Source organism: Carcharhinus amblyrhynchos, chromosome 23 (assembly GCF_965287045.1).
Source record: "Carcharhinus amblyrhynchos chromosome 23, sCarAmb.v2.hapA, whole genome shotgun sequence".
Lineage (NCBI taxonomy): Eukaryota > Metazoa > Chordata > Chondrichthyes > Carcharhiniformes > Carcharhinidae > Carcharhinus > Carcharhinus amblyrhynchos.
The window spans coordinates 2,076,606-2,098,597 of NC_137346.1; the positions used below are offsets into that span (position 1 = coordinate 2,076,606).

Consider the following 21,992-nt stretch of genomic DNA (forward strand, 5'->3'; position numbering starts at 1 on the left):
CCATGAAACCATTGTCAATTGTCGGAAAAACCCATCTGGTTCACTAATGTCCTTTAAGGAAGGAAATCTGCCACCCTTACCGGGTCTGGCCTACCTGTGACTCCAGAGCCACAGCAATGTAGCTGACTCTCACTGCCCTCGGGCAATAGGGATGGGCAGTAAATGCTGGCCAGCCAGCGACCCCATGTCCCATGAATGAATGAATAAAAGACCTGAGATTTGGATTGTACAACATCATTTTCAAACTTCATGTAAAATTCTATCATATTATGCTCAATCTTCCCTAAAGGCAGCAACATAGCAAGATTATTTATTAGCCCTTTCCCATTGCACAATACATGATTTAAAATATCCCATTCTCTAACTGGATCCTCAACGTACTATTTGAGAAAACCATCTTGCATACATTTCAGGAATTTCATCCCCTCAGAATCAGTGCTAATTAGGTTTCCTGAGTCGATACGTGAATCGAAGTCCTCCGTGATTACTGCATTCCCATGTTACACACACCTCTAATTTCTTGATTTATACCATGCCTTGCATTACAACTCAATAGCCTATAAACCACTCCTACCAGCGTTTGCTGCCCCTTGCTGTTTTTTTGCCATATACCCTGACCTAGCAAACGTCCATCCACCAAAATTTTAAACTAAATTAACTTCTGGTGGGAGGTAGCTCCGTACTGCTACTACCCTTTACATGAAGGAGTTGTTTCTAATTTTCTTTTGAATGGTCTGGTTGAATTTTAAAATTATGCCCACTTGTCAAAGAGAGAAACTTATTCAGCTTATGGTAGAATCTAACTAACCTTTCAACTCCTTTCAAAATCCTTAAAATATCAACCAAATAACCATCACTCATCCTATATTCAATAAATATATGGTTAGTTCATGGAATCTCTCTACATAATCTAATATATTGAGCCTGGTAGCATTCTGATGCAGACTCGATGGTGTAACGGGCTCATTCTGATTTTTTACCTCCGTGTAACTCAAATTGATGAGAGAAAACACCTGTGCCAAAAGCTGAGAGCATCTCCGGGTAACTTCCATTCGGATCCAAAATCATCCTCACGATTGACAAAACAATGCTTTTAATTTTGAGGCAGAGTCATTGATGGAGACAGTGTGGAGGGAGCTTTACTCTGTATCTAACCCCATGCTGTACCTGTCCTGAGAGTGTTTGATGGAGCTTTGTTGGTAGGATTGATTTTTTTTTAAATCAGAAAGAGATGAGACTTGTCTTTTTCTGTTCCATAAAGCATTCTTGTTCACCAGTTATGTAACTAAATTCAGTAAGTATTGCACATCCAAGGGAACTCTGTATACAGTGTGAAAGCTAGAGTATGATCAACACTGCATTACACAGGACAAAACACTCAGCCCAGCAAGTCCACACTGGAGTTTATGCTTCACATGTGCCTCCTCCCACCCCTCTACAACGAACTGTGAAAGTGTTAACCGTCCCACCAGGGACTAAATATTCAGCTGCACGTTTAGCTGTATTCTGGATTTCATCTTTTTGATATATGGTTAAGTTTTAAGAAGTTTTCATGAAGCTGCATTTTTTAAAAATATGCAACATATCCCTGTGTAATCCCGAGATGTGACCTGCAGTGAGTGCAGCCTTTTAAACCTCTCCAATGTATTCAAGTACAGTTTATTCTGTTTATTTTCTGAGAGAGTAGTGAGGCTTTGATCCCAGTTTGTTCATTTGCCAAGCTTGCCATCACAGTCGTGCAGAAGGCATGAATGGTCATTTTCACACGGCCCATACGACTTGTTTTTCTGATCTAGACAAGTCACAGATCTCACAGAGCTTTCCAACACTGCCACCAAGGTCTGTTTATGACTCAGTAAACATTAGCAAAAGCCAAATTCGTCCACTCGCTCTCTCCCTCCTCCCTCCCACGCACGCACACAAAAGAACTCTGCCAGCTTGCTCCCTGTACCGAGTGACAGACTGACCTTCCTCTTAGTTTCTTCGAAGAGGCTCATCAGACTCTCCCTAGCTGTAAGAATTGGATTGCTGGCAGCTAGGCTCCTCATGTAATAGTATACAGCATCCAGCTTCCGTCTCTGTTAAAAAAAAATAAAAATAAAAGGAGCAAAGATGAAACCAGTTTAAAACACAGACACAGCTCAGCTGAACCCAATTACTGTGCATTCCCACAATTGTTTCATTTCACTGAAGTCTATTAGTCATAAATTATCTGAGTTTCATAAAACCGCTGGACATTTCCACTGTGCCCCCCAGCTCCCCCCCACAGTTGGCTTACCCCTCTGAGAACCAGAGCTCAGATTTATCAGACTCAACACAACTATAATAAAGCACCCCTCCCACACCCCTGACATGGCCCCTAGCTATTTTGTGAGGTGTCTGAGCATTCAGCTTCAGAATGTCCTCATCAGCACGAGTGTACAGAAAATAATCCTGACAATTGCTGCTTAATGATTAGAGAGGTGTTAGTTAGCCACAAATACTAAAGCCAAACCAAGGCTTCACACACCATGGATCACAACAACAGTCCACCTACGTGGTACTCCACATGGCTCAGGCTAAAGTTTATTTATTAGTCACAAGTTGACTTACATTAACACTGCAGTGAAGTTTCTGTGAAAATCCCCCCCATCACCACAATCCGGCACCTGTTCGGGTACACTGAGGGAGAATTTAGCATGGCCAATGCACCTAACCAACATGTCTTCCAGGCTGTGGGAGGAAACCCACACAGACAACAACCCAAGCCTGAACCGAACCCCAGTCCCTGGCAGTGCTAACTACTCTGCCACCATGTTGTCCTTAGGTGAAGATGTTACAGCCCAACTCCAAAGAGGTTACAATGCTTCCATTTCTCGCAGTTTCCTGGTATTAGTTCAACATCAAACATATAATTACAACTTCTACTGCCAGATGATCAAATTCCTCACCCTGTTTTAAATGTGAAATTTAATCTTTTGGGAATACAATGACTGCTCATCAACACTTCAAAAACATCCCACATTACATTCCTCATGAATTAGTGACATCTAGTGACACAAAGAATCACCACAGGTTCAAAACCCTGACATAGGTCAAGCTGGCCCTCAGGTCCAATATTCCTCGGTAGGCAGGATTAAGGAGAATCCCAAGGCATTTTACCATATATTAGGAACAAGAGAGGCGCTAGAGAAAGAGATGTTCCACTCAAAGACAAAGGAGGGAAATTATGCGTGGAACCGAAAGAAGTCAGTGACATACTTAATGAGACTTTATATGCTGATTGATGATGTCTCTCAGTGGGGTGTGTAACCCCTCTAGAACAAGACATCATTATGAGAAAGAAAGTGTTAGGTGTATTAAAAAGCATTAAGGTAGACAAATCCCCAGGGCCAGATGGCATCTATCCCCGGTTACTGAGGGGGACAAGCAAGGAAACTGTTTCCCCGTTGGCAACACGTGAGATCCTAGAGGGCTGGAGGATCGCCAATGTTGTCCTGTTATTTAAGAAGGGTAGCAAGGGTAACCTGGGTAACTATAAGCCAGTGAGCTTGACATCAGTAATAGTGAAATTGTTGGAGAAGATTCTTAGAGAAAGGATCTATACACGTTTGAAATTTAATCCGGACAAGTGCAAGGTGATGCCTTTTGGTAGATCCAATTCAGGTGGGAACTATAATATAAATGGCAGAGCCATCAGGAGCATAGCCACAGAGATCTGGGAGTACAGGTCCATAGATCCTTAAAAGTGGCAGCACAGATGGAAAAGGTGGTGAAGAAAGCATACAGCATGTTTGACTTCATCGGCCAGGCATCGAGTATAAAAGTTGGCAAATTATGTTAGTTGTATAAAATGTTGGTTAGGCCACATTTGGAATACTGTGTCCAATTCTGGTCGCCACTCTACCAGAAGGATGTGGAGGCTTTGTACAAAAAAGGTTTATTGGGATGCTACCTGGTATGGAGGGTATTAGCTATGAGGAGTGATTGAATAAACTGGGATTGTTCTCCATTGAAAAATGGAGGCTGAGGGGGTGACTTGATAGAAGTTTATAAAATTCTGAGGGGCATAGATAAGGTGACCAGTTGGAAGCTTTTTCCCTGGGCAGAAATGACAATTACAAGGGGGCACAAGTTCAAGGTAAGGGGGAAGGTTCACTGGAGATGTGCGGGGAATTTTATTTACAGAGAGGACGGTGAGGGCCTGGAACGTACTGCCAAGTGAGGTGGTTGAGGCAGATGTATTAGCTTAAAACTTAACTGGATAGGCACATGAACAGGCGGGGGTATAGAGGGACAGGGGCGATTGGTCTAGGTAGGTCAACGTGATCAGCACAGGCTTGGTGGGCCGAAGGGCCTGTCCCTGTCTGTGTTGTTCTTTGTTTATTTCAAAAGCAGCAGCTTAGAATACTGAATAATTTGAAAACATATCACTGAAACAGGCTTAACATATCTCTTAATGCCACGAGAGCACTTCATGTCCAATGAATTACTTTGAAACGCACTTACTTATGTAAGGAACTAGCACTGCTATGTTATGCATAGGAAGATTCCACAAAGAGCTGTAAAGGGAAAGGTCAGTTAATCTGTTTCTGGCAATGTCAGCTGAAGATGGAATGTTGGCCAAGACACCCGGAAAACTCCCTGCTCTTCTTCATAATTTATTTTAACTGAAATAGGCAGATGTTTTTGCCTACAAAGAAATTTAACAGCACAAATCAGGAAGGTACATCTTGTGTAGCCACCTGACATGATATAAAAACGGAAAGGCTGGGAAAGTCAGCAAGTCTGGCAGCATCTGTGGAGAGAAAAACAGAGTTAAGGTTCTGAGTCCAGTATGACTCTTCCTCAAAACTAATCTGACAGAGAGAGAGAGAGAGAGAGAGCTGAATTCACATGGAATAAGGTTTGAATTTGAGGTGATCCACGGGGTAGTAAGTCTGCTCCCTCTCACTGCTGGGTACAACAGCACACCTCGGGCACTCCCAATGATGTGCCAACACTTGGTATTTAAACAGCGAACAAGAACGGATACAATTCAGAATTCTCCAAGGCTGAAATGAGTCTGCAGGGACCAAGTGGCAAAGCAAGAAGCCAAAACGTGAAGGAAGTGAACACAGAGCAGCTTCCACCCAGCTCCCTCTGGGCATGTGTAAACATTGAACTTGCCAACCCCCCTTGGGGAATTAAAATCTGTCACGCTGGTGCCATGGAGGAGCAGCATTCTCTACATTGGGTTTTAGGTTTCTGACTGGAACAGCAGGACGGGAGCTTTGGACTGCAGTTAATCATCACTATTTCCATTTAGTTTCCAGAAAATTAACCTCCCATATTCCAGCTGCAGACTCTTAGATCCAGGTTTAACTGTGGATCGATTCTGTCACAGGTGAGAGAAGCAGAATTACCTACATCAGCAGCGTCTCAGATCCAGTGTCCTGGAAGGGTGCAGGGAGGAGAGGGTCGGTTGGAGCAGAGGAGAGAGCTGGGGAGGCTATGGTTGGAGGAACGAACCAGGATGGAGGCAGTGGTGAAGGAGAGAGATGGGGTGGGGGTGGAGGTGGAGGTGGAGGAGGGAGTCAGGGTGTGGAAAATGAGTGGAGGAGTAAGCCGGGATGGGGGTGGAGGAGTGAGCCAGGGTGAGGGGAGTGGGTGGAGGAGAGAGATGGGGTGGGAGTGGGGTGATGGAGGGAGCCAGGGTGGGGGAGCGGGTGGAGAAGAGAGCCAGGGGGTGGATGGATGGTGGAGACGACAGCCAGGATGGGGGAGAAGGCATTAAAAGTGAGCACTGATCCTACAGAAAGTGAGTCTGAATAATTGCTAATGAAAACAAGGAGATGGAAGGTGAATTGAACAGGTATTTGACATCAGCCTTCACTGCACAGGCTACAAGTAACATCCCAGAAGCAGATAAAAACGGGAAGGAAACCAGGAACTCAGGAAAATTACAGCCTTTAGGGAAGTGATACTGAATAAACTGTTGGAGCTGTGGGCTGACAGGAGCCTGGGATAGTTGATGTGTTGACTGTGAGTTTCCAAAACTCTTCAGATTCAGGGGAGGTGCTATTAGACTGGAAGATAGCAAACCTAACTCCTATATTCAAAAAAGGAAGGTGTAAAAAAGCAGGAAACTACCAGCCAGCTAGCTTAACATACATCACAGGGAAAATGTTAGAAGCCACTGTTACAGTTATAGCAGTGCAACTAACTCAGTTCGAATCAATCAGGCTTGTTTTGTGAAAGGAAAATCATGTTTAACTAAGTTATTGGAGTTCTTTAGGAACATTGAAAATAGAAAATAGGAGCAGGTGTAGGCCATTTGGCTCTTTGAGCCTGCACCACCACTCAATATGATCATGGCTGATCATGTACATTCAGTATCCCACTCCTGCTTTCTCTCCAAACCCTTTGATCCTTTAGCCACAAGAACTACTTCCAGCTCCCTCTTGAACATATCTAACAAATTGGGCCCAACACCCTTCTGTGGTAGAGAATTCCACAGGGTTCACAACTCTAAGTGAAGAAGTTCTTCCTCATCTCAACCCTGATTGACTTACCCTTTATTTTTAGACTGTGACCCCTAAGGGACATTCTTCCCGCATCTAGCCTGTCCAGTCCCATCAGGATTTTGTATGTTTCTATGAGATCCCCTCTCATTCTTCTAAATTCCAGTGAGCACAAACCCAGTTAATCCAGTCTCTCTTCATATGTCAGTCTTGCTATTCTAAGAATCAGTCTGGTGACATGTGCTGTGGATAAAGGGGAATTGATGGATGTACTGTACTTAGATGTCCATATACGGTGCCACATTAAAGAGGAAATAAAAGCTCATGGTGTATGGGTAACATGTCGGCATGAACAGAAGATTGGCTGGCTAACAGGAAGCAGAGAGTTGGCACAAATGGGTCTTTTTCAGGGATGCCAGGCAATACAAGTGGTGCTCCACAGGGATCAGTGCTGGGACCCCAAACTGTTTACAACTGATATCAATGAGCTGGATGAAGGGATTGTGATAACCCATGGGGAATCCCTAATGGATCTTCCTGTGGGACTTGTGGAATACGAGTTCCCGTGGTAATAGGCAATTGCCAACCCAGGGTCCCTGATAAGGCGGATCCCTAAGCGGGCCCAGTGTTCTATCGACCCAAGCGGGTCTCCTGTAGACGTACCACAGAGTTGTAGTTTAACTTTTGTTTTAATGAATAAAACATCATTCCTTTCCAACTGGCTTCCTAAGTTATTACAGGGATTGAAGGAATGGTTGTCAAATTTGCTAATGATACAAAGATAGGTAGAAAAATAAGTAGTGAAAAGAACATAAGGAGCCTGCAAAAAGATAGGATGGATAAGTTAAGTGAGTGGGGAAGATTGAGCAAATGTTGGAAAACGTGTAATTGTTCATTCTGGCAGGAATAATAAAAAAAGGGGCATTTTATCTAAATGATGAGAAATTGCAGAGCTCCAAGGTGCAGAGGGATCTAGTGCATGAATCCAAAGATTAAAATGCAATTACAGCAAGTAATAGAACACTACAGCACAAACAGGCCCTTCGGCCCACGAGTTGCGCCGATGTGATCCATAGACTTTTCTATAACCCCCAATCCCACTAAACCCCATATACTCATCCAGAAGTCTTTTAAAATACCCCAGCGAGTTCGCCTCCACTACCACTGACGGCAGCCGATTCCATTCACTCACCACCCTCAGTGAAAAACTCACCCCTAACATCACTTCTGTACTTGCCTCCCCGCACCTTAAATCTGTGTCCTCTCGTAGCGACCATTTCAACCCAGGGAAATAGCCTCTGAGAATCCACCCTATCTATTCCTCTCAACATTTTATAAACCTCTATCAGGTCGCCTCTCAACCTTCGTCTCTCCAGGGAGAAGAGTCCCAGCTCCCTCAACCTATCTTCATAAGGTATGCCTCCCAATCTAGGCAACATCCTTGTAAATCTCCTCTGTACCCTTTCAATAGCTTCCACATCCTTCCTATAGTGAGGCGACCAGAACTGCGCACAGTACTCCAAGTGAGGCCTAATCAGGAAAGGTAATCAAATACCATCCTGTATTGCAAGAAGCATTGAATACAAAAGTGGGGAGGCTGAAAGGGATTGATGAGACCACATTTGGAGTACTGTTAACAATGCTGGTCTATTTAAGGAAAGATGTAAATGTGTTGGAAGCAATTCATAGAAGGTTTAGACTAATATCTGCAATTAGTGGTTTGCCTTATGAGGAAAGGTTGGACAGGTTAGGCTTGCATCTGCTGGAGTTTAGAAGAATAAGAGGTGACTTGATTGGAACATACATGAAACATGAGGAGTATTGACAGGGTGGAAGTGGAGAGGATGTTTCCTCTCAAGAACCAGGGATTGCTGTTTACAAATAAGGGGGTCGCTAATTTAAAACCGAGATGAGGTGAGATTGGTCCATTCAGATGTCGTGAATCTTTGGAACTTGTCCTGAAAAGGTGATGGAAGCAGAATCTTTGAATATTTTTAAGGCAGAGGTATATAGATTCTTGGTAAGCAAGGGGGTAATAGGTTACCAACAGGTAAGCTCTGATCTTATTAAATGGCAGAGCAGGTTTGAGGGGCTGAATGGCTTATTCCTTTTCTTGTTAGCATACATGTTCCTATGTCTGCTTGTATATAAGTAACCCATCTGCCCAACCCTTCCAGCGCCAGCTGCCCTGCATGTGGCAGGATCTGCAGATAACATACTGGATTTATCAACCATTTCAAAGCCCATTGAACCAGAGAAAGGAAGTTATCCTCGATCCTGAGCCTAAGAAGGAGGAATAACAAGGCAGGCTCAAGGGGCCTTTCTCCTGCTCCTTTCTCTTGTGTTTTTTTGTCTCAATCTGATCTGCAGTATTCAATGCTGAGGAAAGGTCAAGTCTCAGAAGAGCTGAGAGCTGCAGGGTGTTTGAGCTTTGTCCTTCTATCCATGTGCTCAACTTCCTTGCCCTGGACCAGGTATTTAAACTTAGTTGTGGTACAAGGATAACAGGATTCACAGCCTAAAATAGGGATTGGACAGTCAGTGTTCCCTTTGCCCTACCCACCATGTAGTAAACAATTTCACCCTCTTTTCCAAAGGACGAATCCAGGGTTAAATACGCCAAGCTTACAGTAACCAACTGAAACATCAGCTTCAGTCCAGGACAGAGCAAACAGAACACCTGAATCAGCAATCAGGCAGTAACAACATCTTCCTCATCCATGCTCTCCACGCTGTCTCCTTCCGTTGAGAGGGATCCGCAAGCAAAAAAAACAGATTCCACCACACTTCAGCACTAAAACTGATCCACACTCATTTGACAAAAAGCATGCACTGCAATCCCAGGGGGGAATGAGGGAAACAGGAAGAAGAGATGGAAAAGTTATCTCACTGCTGTCAAGTGCCCTGTTTCACCACTTAGCCAAGAACTGGCAAAATTCATTGTAAATGTGGCTATATGAAAAAATGTAAACTCTGGCCCATAGCTATAGCTCCCCAGCATGAATCTCGCTGCTCTAAACTCTCCCACGCTGGTTGCACGATGACAACACTTGGTAACAATGAGATATCTGCATACCAACCCACTCTCCTGGGTGCACTTCAAATACTCTGGACCATTAACCCTCAGATTGCTGACAAGCCCTGGGAATTTCCAGTGCCCCTGAGCCAGCCACATTTCTGCAGTGCACGCAGAACTCCAACACTGTAAAATACTTACCCAGTGAACGATTGGGAATTAATACTGTGCAGCTGACAGAAGTTAACATTTCTGTTGGCTTTGTCTCCTGTTTTTAGTTTAAATTTCACTTTTGTTTAATGAAATTCTAAAAATGAATTGAGGAGACATTGCCTTGCTGTGCGAGACTCCCAAATGCTGATATCTACCAGGGCACAATTTTTATTCCACTTCCCTGGGAATTGGGATCACCAACAGATAGTGAAACTGATCGCCAATGTGGCATTTCCTAATGGATAGGGTAAGCACAGATTGGATATCTCTGATAGGATGCCCACGTGGACTTCCAGATGGTATTTGAGTTTGACAGTTTCACATAGAAACAATTAACAAAAATGGAAGTGATACAGTTGGAGATTACTGTGTGACATGGTAATGGTTTGGGAAGTAGAAGATAGGGATTGTGGCTCTATTTTCTGATTGGTGGGATTTGACCACGGATTTCAGCTTTCCCATGTGGTTATCAATGATTTAGAAGAGCGAGCACACAGCCAAGTTTGTTGACCAGGCCAAATTAGGAAAGGGAGTCAGTTCAACATGAGACACAGAAACTACAGAGGATATTGGAAAAGTGAGCAGGAAAAACTGTGACAGACGGAAGTCAACATGCCAAAGGATGAGGCTTTGGATTAGAGGAATGCACGAAGCATGAGGAACAAAGTGAATGAGCTGGTGGCGCAGATCAGCACAAATGGATATGATCTGGTGGCCACTACGGAAACGTGGTTGCAGGGTGACAGGGACTGGGAGCTGAATGTCCAGGGGTATCAAGTGTTTAGGAAGGATAGGCGGGCGGCGGCGGCACGGTGTATAGCTCTGCTGATTAAGGATAATATCAGGGCGGTAGTAAGGGAAGATATAGGCTCCAAAGAGCAGAACGTGGAATCGTTGTGGGTGGAGATAAGGAACAGCAAGGGGAGGAAGACGTTGGTGGGTGTGGTCTATAGGCCCCCAAATAATAACTTGGAGGTGGGGCGGGCTATAAACACGCAAATAAATGATGCGTGCAGGAATGGAACGGCGATAATTATGGGGGATTTCAATCTACATATTGATTGGTTGACCCATGTCGGACGCAGTGGGCTTGAGGAAGAGTTCTTGGAATACTGCCGGGATAGTTTCCTTGAACAGTGTGTGACAGAACCAACAAGGGAGCGAGCTATCTTAGATCTGGTGTTGTGTAACGAGGCAGGTAGGATTAGGGATCTTGTTGTGAGGGATCCTCTTGGGACGAGCGATCATTGTATGGTTGAGTTTTTGATGCAGATGGAGGATGAGAAAGTAGGATCCCGAACCTGTGTCCTCTGTTTGAACAGAGGGGAGTATGATAAGATGAGAGAGGAGTTGGCAAATGTAGATTAGGGGCGCAGATTGGTCGGTAGGACTGCTGAGGAACAGTGGAGGATCTTTAAGGAGATCTTTTCCGGTGCTCAGCAGAAATATATTCCAAATAATCAGCCGTGGTTATCGAGGGAAATAAAGGAGAGTATTAAATTAAAAGCTGATGCATTTAGAGTGGCTAAAAGTAGTGGGTGAGTAGAAGATTGGGAGAGGTTTAAAAATCAACAAAGATTGACTAAGAGGTTGATAAAGAAAGGAAGGATAGACTATGAAGCTAAACTAGCACTAAATATAAAAAAAGGACAGTAAGAGTTTTTACAAATATATAAAGAGGAGGAGGCTGGCTAGAGTGAATGTTGGACCCTTAGAGGATGAGAGGGTGGATTTAGTGGTGGGAGATGAGGAAATGGCGGAGGCCTTAAATAAGTTTTTTGCCTCAGTCTTCAGGGAGGAGGACGCAAATAGTTTGCCGGATATTAAAGATAGAAGGATGGTAGGAGTTGAGGGCCTGAATGCGATTACTGTCACTAGAGAGGTAGTGTTTGATCGACTAGCGGGACTGATAGTGGACAAGTCCCCAGGACCGGATGGAACGCATCCCAAGGTTCTGAAGGAAATGGCAGAGGTGATAGTAGACGCCTTAGTGATTATTTACCAAACTTCGCTGGATTCTGGGTAAGTGCCGGAAGATTGGAAAACGGCTAATGTTACGCCGCTGTTTAAAAAAGGTAGCAGGCAAAAGGCAGGGAATTATAGGCCGGTTAGTTTAACATCTGTTGTTGGAAAAATGCTGGAATCCATCAGCAAAGAAGAAATAGCGAAGCACCTAGAGAAGAACTGTTTGATAGAGCAGACGCAGCACGGATTCATTAAGGGGAAGTTGTGTTTGACAAACGTATTGGAATTCTATGAGGATGTGACTAGTGCAGTAGACAGAGGGGAACCGGTGGGTGTGGTGTTTCTAGATTTTCAAAAGGCATTTGATAAGGTGCCGCACAAAAGGTTGCTTCAGAAGGTTAGGGGGCATGGAGTTGGGGGTAAGGTATTAGCGTGGATAGAGGATTGGCTGTCTAATAGGAGGCAGAGAGTTGGTATCAATGGGTGCTATTCTGATTGGCGGTTGGTGACTAGTGGAGTGCCCCAGGGATCGGTGCTGGGGCCTCAGCTATTTACCATTTATATAGATGATCTGGAGGAGGGGGCTGAGCATAGGGTGTCGAAATTTGCTGATGACACAAAGATGAGTGGAAAAGCAAATTGTGCGGAGGGTGTGGAAAGTCTGCAGAGGGATCTAGATAGGCTGAGCGAGTGGGTGAGGGCCTGGCAGATGGAGTATAATGTTAGCAAGTGTGAGGTTATCCACTTTGGCAGAAATAATAGTGGGAGGGATTACTGTTTAAAGGGCGAAAAGCTGCAGCATGCTACGGTGCAGAGGGACCTGGGGGTCCTTGTGCATGAGTCACAAAAACCCAGTCTGCAGGTGCAGCAGATGATCAAGAAGGCGAATGGGATGCTGGCCTTTATAGCGAGGGGGATTGAATATAAAAGCAGGGAGGTCTTGCTGAGACTGTACAGGGCACTGGTGAGGCCACAGCTGGAGTACTGTGTGCAGTTTTGGTCGCCACACTTGCGCAAGGATATTTTGGCCTTGGAGGGAGTGCAGAGGAGGTTCACTAGGCTGATACCGGAGATGAGGGGGTTGGACTATGAAGAGAGACTAAATAGTCTGGGTCTGTACTCAAGAGTTTAGAAGGATGAGGGGGGGATCTTAGAGACGTATAAGATAATGAAGGGGATGGATAGGGTAGAGGTAGAGAGATTCTTCCCGCTCAGAAAGGACAGTAGGACTAGAGGGCACAAGATAAGGGGGGGGGGGGTGCAGCTTAGAACGGAGTTGAGGAGGAACTTCTTCACTCAAAGGGTGGTGAATCTCTGGAATTCTCTGCCCGTTGATGTGGTGGAGGCTACCTCGCTAAATATATTTATGTCACAGGTAGATAGGTTTTTGGTAAGCAAGGAAATTAAGGTTTATGGGGAGAAAGCGGGAAAGTGGAACTGAGCCACTTCAGATCAGCCATGATCTTACGGAATGGCGGGGCAGGCTCGAAGGACTAGATGGCCTACTCCTGCTCCTATTTCTTATGTTCTTATTATGTTCTTATGTAGGAAGATAAATCAGGAATAATCAGCGTATTTTCTTCATGGTGAGGAACTACGAGCTATGGAGAAACAAAGGGATTTGGCATTCCACAGAAAGCTAGTGCACAGGTACAGATAATCAAAGACCAATGGAATATGGACCTTTATCTGAAAATATTCTGGATTTCTAATCTGAGGGATGAGGACAAGGAATCATCTTACACACGTGATAGAGGTGTATAAGATGATGAGACGTATTGATCGAGTGGATTCTCAGAGACTTTTTCCCAAGGCTGAAATGGTTGCCACAAGGGGACACAGGTTTAGGGTGCTGGGGAGTAGGTACAGAGATGTCAGGGGTAAGTTTTTCACTCAGAGGGTGGTGGGTGTGTGGAATCGGCTGCCAAAAGTGGTGGTGGAGGCAGATTTGATAGGGTCTTTTAAGAGACTTTTGGATAAGTACATGGAACTTAGTAAGATTGAGGGTTATAGGTAAGCCTAGTGGGTAGGGATATGTTCACAGCAACTTGTGGGCTGAAGGGCCTATTTGTTCTGTAGTTTTTTCTATGTTTTCTACGTTTCTTCTAGGAAGTGATGAGAGTAAATAAAACCCAGCTAATGACTGGATTGTTCGGATTACATTGTATGAGGTTTTGACTGTTGGGAACGGCTGACTCTGGGGCTATTATCCACTGGAGGACACAGCAACTAATGTTAGATTTGGGCTATCAACAACTGCACTTGTATGCAAGTTAAAGGGAACAGCAGCTAAGCTGTGTAACTCCCAAGTGTTCACTGATACAACGCAGATTAAAAAAAGTTCCATTAATCAAAGCACCTGTCCTTTCATAGCTTAATATGTGCCTAGGGGCACAGGGGTTCAGTTTGAGAGTTCTGACAATGCTGTCCAGCATTCTAGAGTTTATCTTTTATCCTTAGCCAGATACAGTTCAACTAAACGACAGGAGGAGCAAGTGTAGCACAAACATCAGCAGGGACTGGCTGGGCTGAATGGTCTGTTGCTGTGCCCATGTTATGTTATTTATGAAAGTCTTAACATTGGTCTACGCTGGTCTCCTAAATTGAAGCCTTTTGGAATATTTACTATATTCACCATCTTTGCTCAGCTGTGAATCCACCCATGTTCAGGCAGTATGTCAACACTGTCTACAGTCTCCTAGACAGGGCCCCCAGGATACTTCCAACACTTAGAACTGTAATGTAGCAAGAAGCAACCATTCAGGACAGGAAGACACCAATTGTGCAGACAACGATTTTGGAATGAGATTCAATCGTTGCTCAGTTATAAATAGAACAAATTGACAGTGAACTCAACATACATGTTTCAAAATGACTTCAGTTCAAAAGCAGAAGAGTTCTTCAGTACAATGGGCCACTCGGACCTCAGTCTAACACCCTCACAGTCATGGAGCCATAATGCCACCTACTGGTCACCGCAGAAACGAACCAACGACAAGCCCTGAAACTACAAAGATTGGAATCTAATTCACTCTATTACTCAGGAACAGCGGAGCCAGTGTTAGGGCAGGACTAATACAGACTAGAAATGGTGAAAAGACTGGAAAGATGCTAGAAACTCTCTGATAAAGCAGAAAGTTGCGGACTCAAGTCTCATTCCGGTAGTTAGATACACAATCTAAACTGTTTCTTCAAAGCTGAATTGAAAGAGTGCTGGATTATCTTAGATAAAAAGATTTGTATTTCTATAGTGCCTTTCACAACCAGCCATCTCAAAGCACTCTGCAGCCAATGAAGTACTTTTTGAAGTAACTGATACACAGCAAGCTTCCATGTACAGTAATGTGGTAACAATTTGATAATCTGTTGATTGAGTGCTAAACATTGGCCAGAACACCACAAATAATTCCCTCGCTCCTCTTCAAAACACTGCATCCAACAGATGACCCATCCAGCATGGCAACATTCCCTGGTTAATAAAACACTAAAACAAAGATTTTACAGAAAAGATTTACCAGGATGTTGCCTGGTATGGAGGGCATTATCTATGAAGAGAGGTTGGAGAAACTTGGTTTGTTCTCACTGGAGTGACGGAGGTTGAGAAAAGACCTGATAGAAGTCTACAAGATTATGAGGGGCTTGGACAGAGTGGATAGTCAGCAGCTTTTTCCCCAGGGTGAAAGAGTCAATTACTAGGGGGCATGGATTTAAGGTGCGAGGGGCAAGGTTTAAAGGAGATGTACGAGGCAGGTTTTTTTTACACAGAGTAGTGGATGCCTGGAACTCGTTGCCGGGGGAGGTGGTGGAAGTGGATACGATAGTGAGTTTTAAGGGGCGTCTTGACAAGTACAGGAATGAGATGGGACTAGAGGGATATTGTCCCCGGAAGCGCAGGGAGTTTTAGTTAAGGCAGGCAGCATGGTCAGTGCAGGTTTGGAGGGCCGAAGGGCCTGTTTCTGCGCTGTAATTTTCTTTGTCTTGTTCAAAAGCCCTACCTGCCTGTTTGACTGGTCAGTAAAGATCCTGTGGTGCAGGCAGCTTTCCCAGAACCCCGACCAACATTCAGCCTTCCACCAAAACTGATTAACTGTTCATTCACCTTATTGATATTATTGGGATCTTGCTGTGGTAAAATGGTTGCCACACATCCAAACACAGCAGCAGTTTCTTCATTTGAAAATTATTTATTGCAGATGAGGCACTTTGGGATGTTTAAGGCATGTAAACGTACGTTAATGTTTTGGGGTAATGATTCATCAAATGAGTTAACAAATCAAGCTACAAAGTGCGTCATCTGTACAACTGGGTAAAAGCTTTAACGCTGGAAAGCCTGAGGATCAAGCTGAGGACCTCACCGTGTAGATGGCCAAAATAGCAAGCTGGTTGTAAGGGCGGCCGTTTTTCGGTGCAATCTGCTGGGCTTTCAAGTACCAACTGTGGAGAAAAGAGAGTAGGCGTTATAGAAAGGTCACATTCCAGCCTCCAACAACACAGTAAATACTCACCCTCTTGCTGCACACACGCTGATCAGATAGTTTCTGCCACTTCAGATATTTATATTTGAAGAGTTTTCCCACAGTTGAAAAGAAACAGTGGAATTCACCCTAACTGGAAAGGCTCTTGCATTTGAACCGGTCACTGAGTTCAAATAATAGCACAATGTTCTCTTTTTCACTCACTCCCTCACCTCTCCACCCCCTTCCTTCCTTCTCAGGCCTTTCCCTCATATCTCCCCTACTGCCTCCTCTCTTCATCCTCTCTCCCTTCCTCCTCTATCCCCTTTCCCTCTCTTGAAATCATCTTCCTTTCTCTCACCACTTCTCCCATTTTCCCCTGTATATCCTCACACCTCTCACCATCTGTCCCATCTCCCTTCTCTCCCCAATCCACTCTGAATTGATCCCTATTTCTGTTTCTCTCACCTGTTCCTTAATCCTTTCCCTCATTCCCTCTCAATCCTCTTTCCTTCTCTCTCCTCAAATCTTTGCCTTGAAAAGGATTGAGCCAGTTGCCTCCCAGCTAACCCTCCTGTCTCCCGAGGTAGTCTCTTGTATATTTTCACCTCCCTGCATGATAAATACCATTTGATCCCCTTCCTATTCTCACCAATGCTCCTCCATTACAGGGCTGTGGCTATCCCAACAGCTCAGTGCTGTTGACCTCTGGAATCTTGCAAACAGCAGCCTGATCTCCCACAAGCTAGCTTTCCTGATGTATGAACTTTCTCAGCTGGCCTTGCCTCTTTTGACAGATGAGGTGTCTAATCCTAGGTATCAGTTTAGGTACCCTTCTGTGCTCTCTGTGGCAACATGCTTAGAGCTGCATATTGTTTGAGTGGAACTACTCCAGACCTTTTCATAGACTCTTCATCATTCCCTGGACCTTCTGTCTCCCTTTGGTTAAAATCCAAAGATCTTGTTTGTTTTCTTACTGTTTACAAATGGCCCAGAGATCTACCACTAACCTCTTTCACACCAACATGTTGCCTCTAAATGGCACCATTCACAGTTGCCAGTCAGACTACACATATACATTGGTGCCTCCTTATAAGACCAAAAGATATAGAAGCAGAATTAGGCCATTCAGCCCATCAAGTCTACTCCGCCATTCAATCATGGCCAATATAATTCTCATGCCCATTTTCCTGCCCTCTCCCTGTAACCCTTGATCCCTTTATTAATCAAGAACCGATCTATCTCTGTCTTAAAGACACTCAATAACCTGGCCTCCACAGCCCTCTGTGACAACGAATTCCACAGATTGACCACCCTCTGGCTGAAGAAATTCCTCCTCATCTCTGTTTTGTCTGATCATCCAGTCTTGGGTGGTCTGCAATGTCAGAAGCATCCTGGCAAGTCATATAAGTGGAGCTGCAAAGAGGGTTTTAAATTAAATAGCTGGGGAAAGGTTCGCATAAGGGGAGATTTGGAAAGGATGAGGCTATAGTTTAAGTTGGCGATGTGGATAAAGGTAACCAATGTATGACAAGGAGGGACAGAGCATACAAACATAAGAATTGTGGTAATAGTAGGGCAACTGATCATGTAGTTTATGTTGAAGAGGAACATTTTGAAAATTCAGTGAAATTTTAGTCGTTTTGTTTAAGGAAAGGTAGGCCTGTTTTGCAGGCAATACAGTGAAGGTTCACTAGATTGCTCCTTGGGTCCAAAGGGCTGTGTTATGATGAGAGGCTGAAAAAATTGGATCTATATTCAGTGGACTTTAGAAGAATGAGAGGTGATCACCTTGAAACATCCTGAAGGAGCTTGGCAAGGTAAACAGTGAGATGTTGTTTCATCCAGCTGGGGAATCTAGAACAAGGGCACACTCAGGATAAGTGGCCACACATTTAAGAATGACATGAGGAGAAATGAGTATCAGCATAGACTTCGTTGGCAACACTCTTGTCTCTAGGTCAGAATGTTGAGGGGGGGGGGGGGGGTTCAAATCCCACTCCAAAGGGTTGAAGACAAAAATCTAGCCTGACACTCCACTACAGTAATGAGGGATGCTGCACTGACAGGTGACATTTCCAGATAAGACACTGACCTGTGGTCCTGCTTTTTCTCTCACATGGATGTCAAAGATCCCATGGCACAATTTTCAAAAACAGCAAGGGAGTTCTCAACATCATTAGAAAAATAGCAGGAGCTTCCAGCGCTGTACTTTTCAACCTGCTTTTCCAACACTGGGGGGAGGATATACTTAGGGACATCATGATGGTGAAAGGTATCATTGCAATCTAAATCTCTCTAAGATGTAAAGCAGACATAATGTGGGTGGTAGAACAGGTTCAAAGGCCTGAATGGTCATCCCCTGCTCTGATGGACCTCCAGGCTGGCTGGAAAGATTATTTAACAATTACAATAATTATTGTGAAATAGGGATAGAAACTAGGTTTGTCAACACTAGGTTTTGTGTGAGAAAATAGAAAATAAATGAAGGGAAGAAGGCGTAACTAACTGCCACCTTCCTGCGGCCAATGCAGTGAAGTAAAAGCAGCTGTGTCTGGGAGAAATCTCCTTTATTATTCCTTTGTTAAAATCAGATAGAAAACAGGAGGAAAAGCAAAGCATCAATAAACAGAGTGAGAGAGGTGTGTTTATTCCAAAACCAGCTCTTCCGTTAACTGGACAGTAATACTGCACCTGCGAGCCTTGCCGTAGTTTGTGGTGTCATTGGCTTGTTCTCTGTAGCGAGCAATGTCTCCCTGACAGATCATACATCGCTGGGCACTGATCAGTGCATATTTCACCTATAATACAACAAAAACAAATGACAACACCACTTCTGCACCAAACATCACCATGACTGTGCGCCTGCAGCCAGAGTGCACGTCAAGTTTAGGAGACATACAGAACAAATCATTGACAAGTACTAGGCAGCACGGTGGCACACTTGTTAGCACTGCTGACCCACAGAGCCAAGGACCCAGTTTTAAATCCAGCCTCGGGTCATTGTCTGTGTGGGGTTTGTACGTTTTCCCCATGTCTGCATGGGGTTTCCTCCAGGTGCTCCGGTTTCCTCCCACAGTCTGAAGATGTGCAGGTTAGATGGATTGACCATGCTAATTTGCCCCTTTGCATCCCATATTGTGTAAGTCAGGGGAATTAGCAGAGTAAATATGTGGAGTTACTGGGATAGGATAGTGGGGGTGGGTCTGGTTAAGAGGTACTGCCAGAGAGTGAGTACAGACTTGCTGGGCTGAATGGCCTCCTACTGCACTTAGGGGATCAATGAAGGTGTGCAAACATCATGATTTTAAGTGGAACTGAAGCTTCAAGTACTCTAGAGAACAGTACAGCATACCGATGTTCAGAAAAGATCAAACAGAAATGTTAACTTTGCTTCTCTCTCAGCAAATGATCTATTCAGTATTTGCAGCAAATCTTTTCAAGAACATTGCTTCAGAATGGCACAAGATACAATTATCAGGAACAGGAAGAGGCAGTGAACACGTAAATGGGGACAGTGAGTGTGTGACAGGGTGGTCCCGTGCGCTGGGACAGTGAGTGTGTGACAGGGTGGTTCAGTGTGCTGGGACAGTGAGTGTGTGACAGGGTGGTTCAGTGTGCTGGGACAGTGAGTGTGTGACAGGGTGGTTGTGTGCTGGGACAGTGAGTGTGTGACAGGGTGGTTCAGTGTGCTGGGACAGTGAGTGTGTGACAGGGTGGTTCAGTGTGCTGAGCTGAGTGTGACTGACAGCAATGTTGCAGTGTGTTAGACACCTTGTGTGTGATGGGCTGGTACAGTGTTTGGGACAGTGCATGTGATATTGTGCAGCTGTATTGAGGCTTTAAGTATTTTATTCCAATTTTACTGAAGTATTGCCTGAGGTTCTGAATGTGCTTTCCTATCATCATGCCTGCAGAATGTTCCACTGAAAATCCTGTTGTCTGTAACCCCAGGAATTACAGCAATTACTGTTGATAGCAATATCATGGACCTTTCCCCACCCCATCTGAAAAACAGCAATGCCTCAGTGCTTTGTGCTTGAAGTGAGGTGGGACAGTATACTGAGGTACAGCACTGCAAAACAAGGCCCATGGACAAGGTGTTCAGCCCCAGCATTCCGAATGAAAAATTCAATCAAGACGGAAGAACACAAACAGCAATAATAAACGGGCCAGACAGCCACACATCCTGACTCTGTCACTTGAGGTACATTCAGTCACACAGCTAGAATGGGAAGAAAACATCAGCATTGCTAAATCCCTTTTAACAAACATGGAGACACACAGGAATATTTCTTCCGAGCTACCTCAATGTGAATGTTTTGTTTTAATTTAGTCAATTAACAAGAGGAATATTGAACAAAATGAATCACTGGAACAAGAGGTGAAATGAAATCTGTTCAGGGTAAGGAAAAGTCTTGGGAAGACGTACAAGACACTTTTTCTGTCTCAGGATCAAGCTCTCACCAGATTACTGATCCCAGCCTCCTGCAGTCTATCGCAGAGGAATTACAGATTAAAAGTCTGATGGTACACAGCAGTTAGGAGGCAATCAGACCAGAGACATAGACAGACACATGCACATATGGTTGATAACCAGGGCAAGTGATTAATCAATAGCACCAATTTGAATATAAATTCCACTGACTCCAGGACCTGCTGCACAAAATGGCTTCAGCGAATCAATTCTCCTACTTACTATCTGTATGGAATAGTGGAGAATCAGATTCCCTCTCACCCACTTTCAATAGCAATGAATCAGAGTGCAAACTGCTCGTCTATACTTACCACCTTGCGAAGTGGCTTGCTGCGTATGGCCATCCCATCCATGTAGTCCTCCAGCTTAAACTGGTACGTAATCTGCAGTTTGTGCAGGAGGCTGTCAAAGAAGTTGGTCCCCTAAAACAGAAGCAACTCCTGGATTATCCACAATCTGGCCAATAACCCTCACTGCAGTGTGCACCCACTGTTCCAGAAGGATTTTCCACTGAGTAATGCAATAGTCATATAATTCAAGGAACTTTGAAAGCTTTCTCCTGCTCACGTGAAAGCTGGTCTAAGCTTCGGGTGGGCATGTAACTACCCTCCACTGGGAAAGGCATAAAGGACCCTCAGAGTGATGACACAGAGTAGAAAACAGTGAGAGAATCTGAGCAAGAAGCATTGGAGGAAGACTTCACATCACAAGAAGGGGTGATTAGGCATCAATTACAGGGAATATTTTAATTAACCTTTGGGGTGCCACGGCAGCACAGTGGTTCGCACTGCTGCCTCAGCACCAGGGACCTAAGTTCGATTTTGGCCTCAGATGACTGTGTAGAGACTGCACATTCTCCCCACGTCTGAGTGGGTTTCCTCCAGGGTGCTCCAGTTTCCTCCCACAGTCCAAATATATGCGGGTTAGGTTGATTGGCCGTGATAAATGGGGACTAGCAGGGTAAGTATGTGGGCTTACGGGGATAGGACAAGACCTGAGTGGGATTGCTGTCTGGGCAGGTTCAATGGGCCAAATGGTAGATTCATCTGCAGTATCTGCACTGTAGATTCTATGATTCACTTCAACTAGATGAAATAGTTGGTATCTTTTAGTAACTTTAGTCATTCATCTAACCAACTGAACCAAAGCTGGGCACCTTAGTGCCACCCAATACACATTTTGTGCTATGTGGGAACTCAGGACATTTTGTGTGTCCTGGAGCAGGGTGTGGCATCAGCTGGAGGAGCTTGAACAGCAGCTGGATCCTTACAGTGTATTTGCAAGGCTGAGAATTACATAGATAGCACATTCCTGGAAGTGGAGACTCTACAGAATGTACAAGGATAGAAGGGGTGCCAGTCAAACAAGAGGGACTAATAGATAAC

General features: G+C 44.5%; 1 protein-coding gene across 1 annotated transcript in view; it reads right to left on the reverse strand.

The window, feature by feature from the left end:
- Positions 1 to 21,992, reverse strand: part of smg6 (SMG6 nonsense mediated mRNA decay factor) — a 432,770-nt gene that overhangs the window by 409,858 nt on the left and 920 nt on the right. Inside the window, exons 2-5 of the mRNA XM_080210854.1 lie at positions 20,919 to 21,029; positions 18,825 to 18,931; positions 16,032 to 16,110; positions 1,968 to 2,078 (exon numbers count right to left, since the gene is read on the reverse strand). Of these exons, the coding sequence (XP_080066980.1) occupies positions 1,968 to 2,078; positions 16,032 to 16,110; positions 18,825 to 18,931; positions 20,919 to 21,029 (408 nt within the window). The remainder of the gene's footprint in view (positions 1 to 1,967; positions 2,079 to 16,031; positions 16,111 to 18,824; positions 18,932 to 20,918; positions 21,030 to 21,992) is intronic.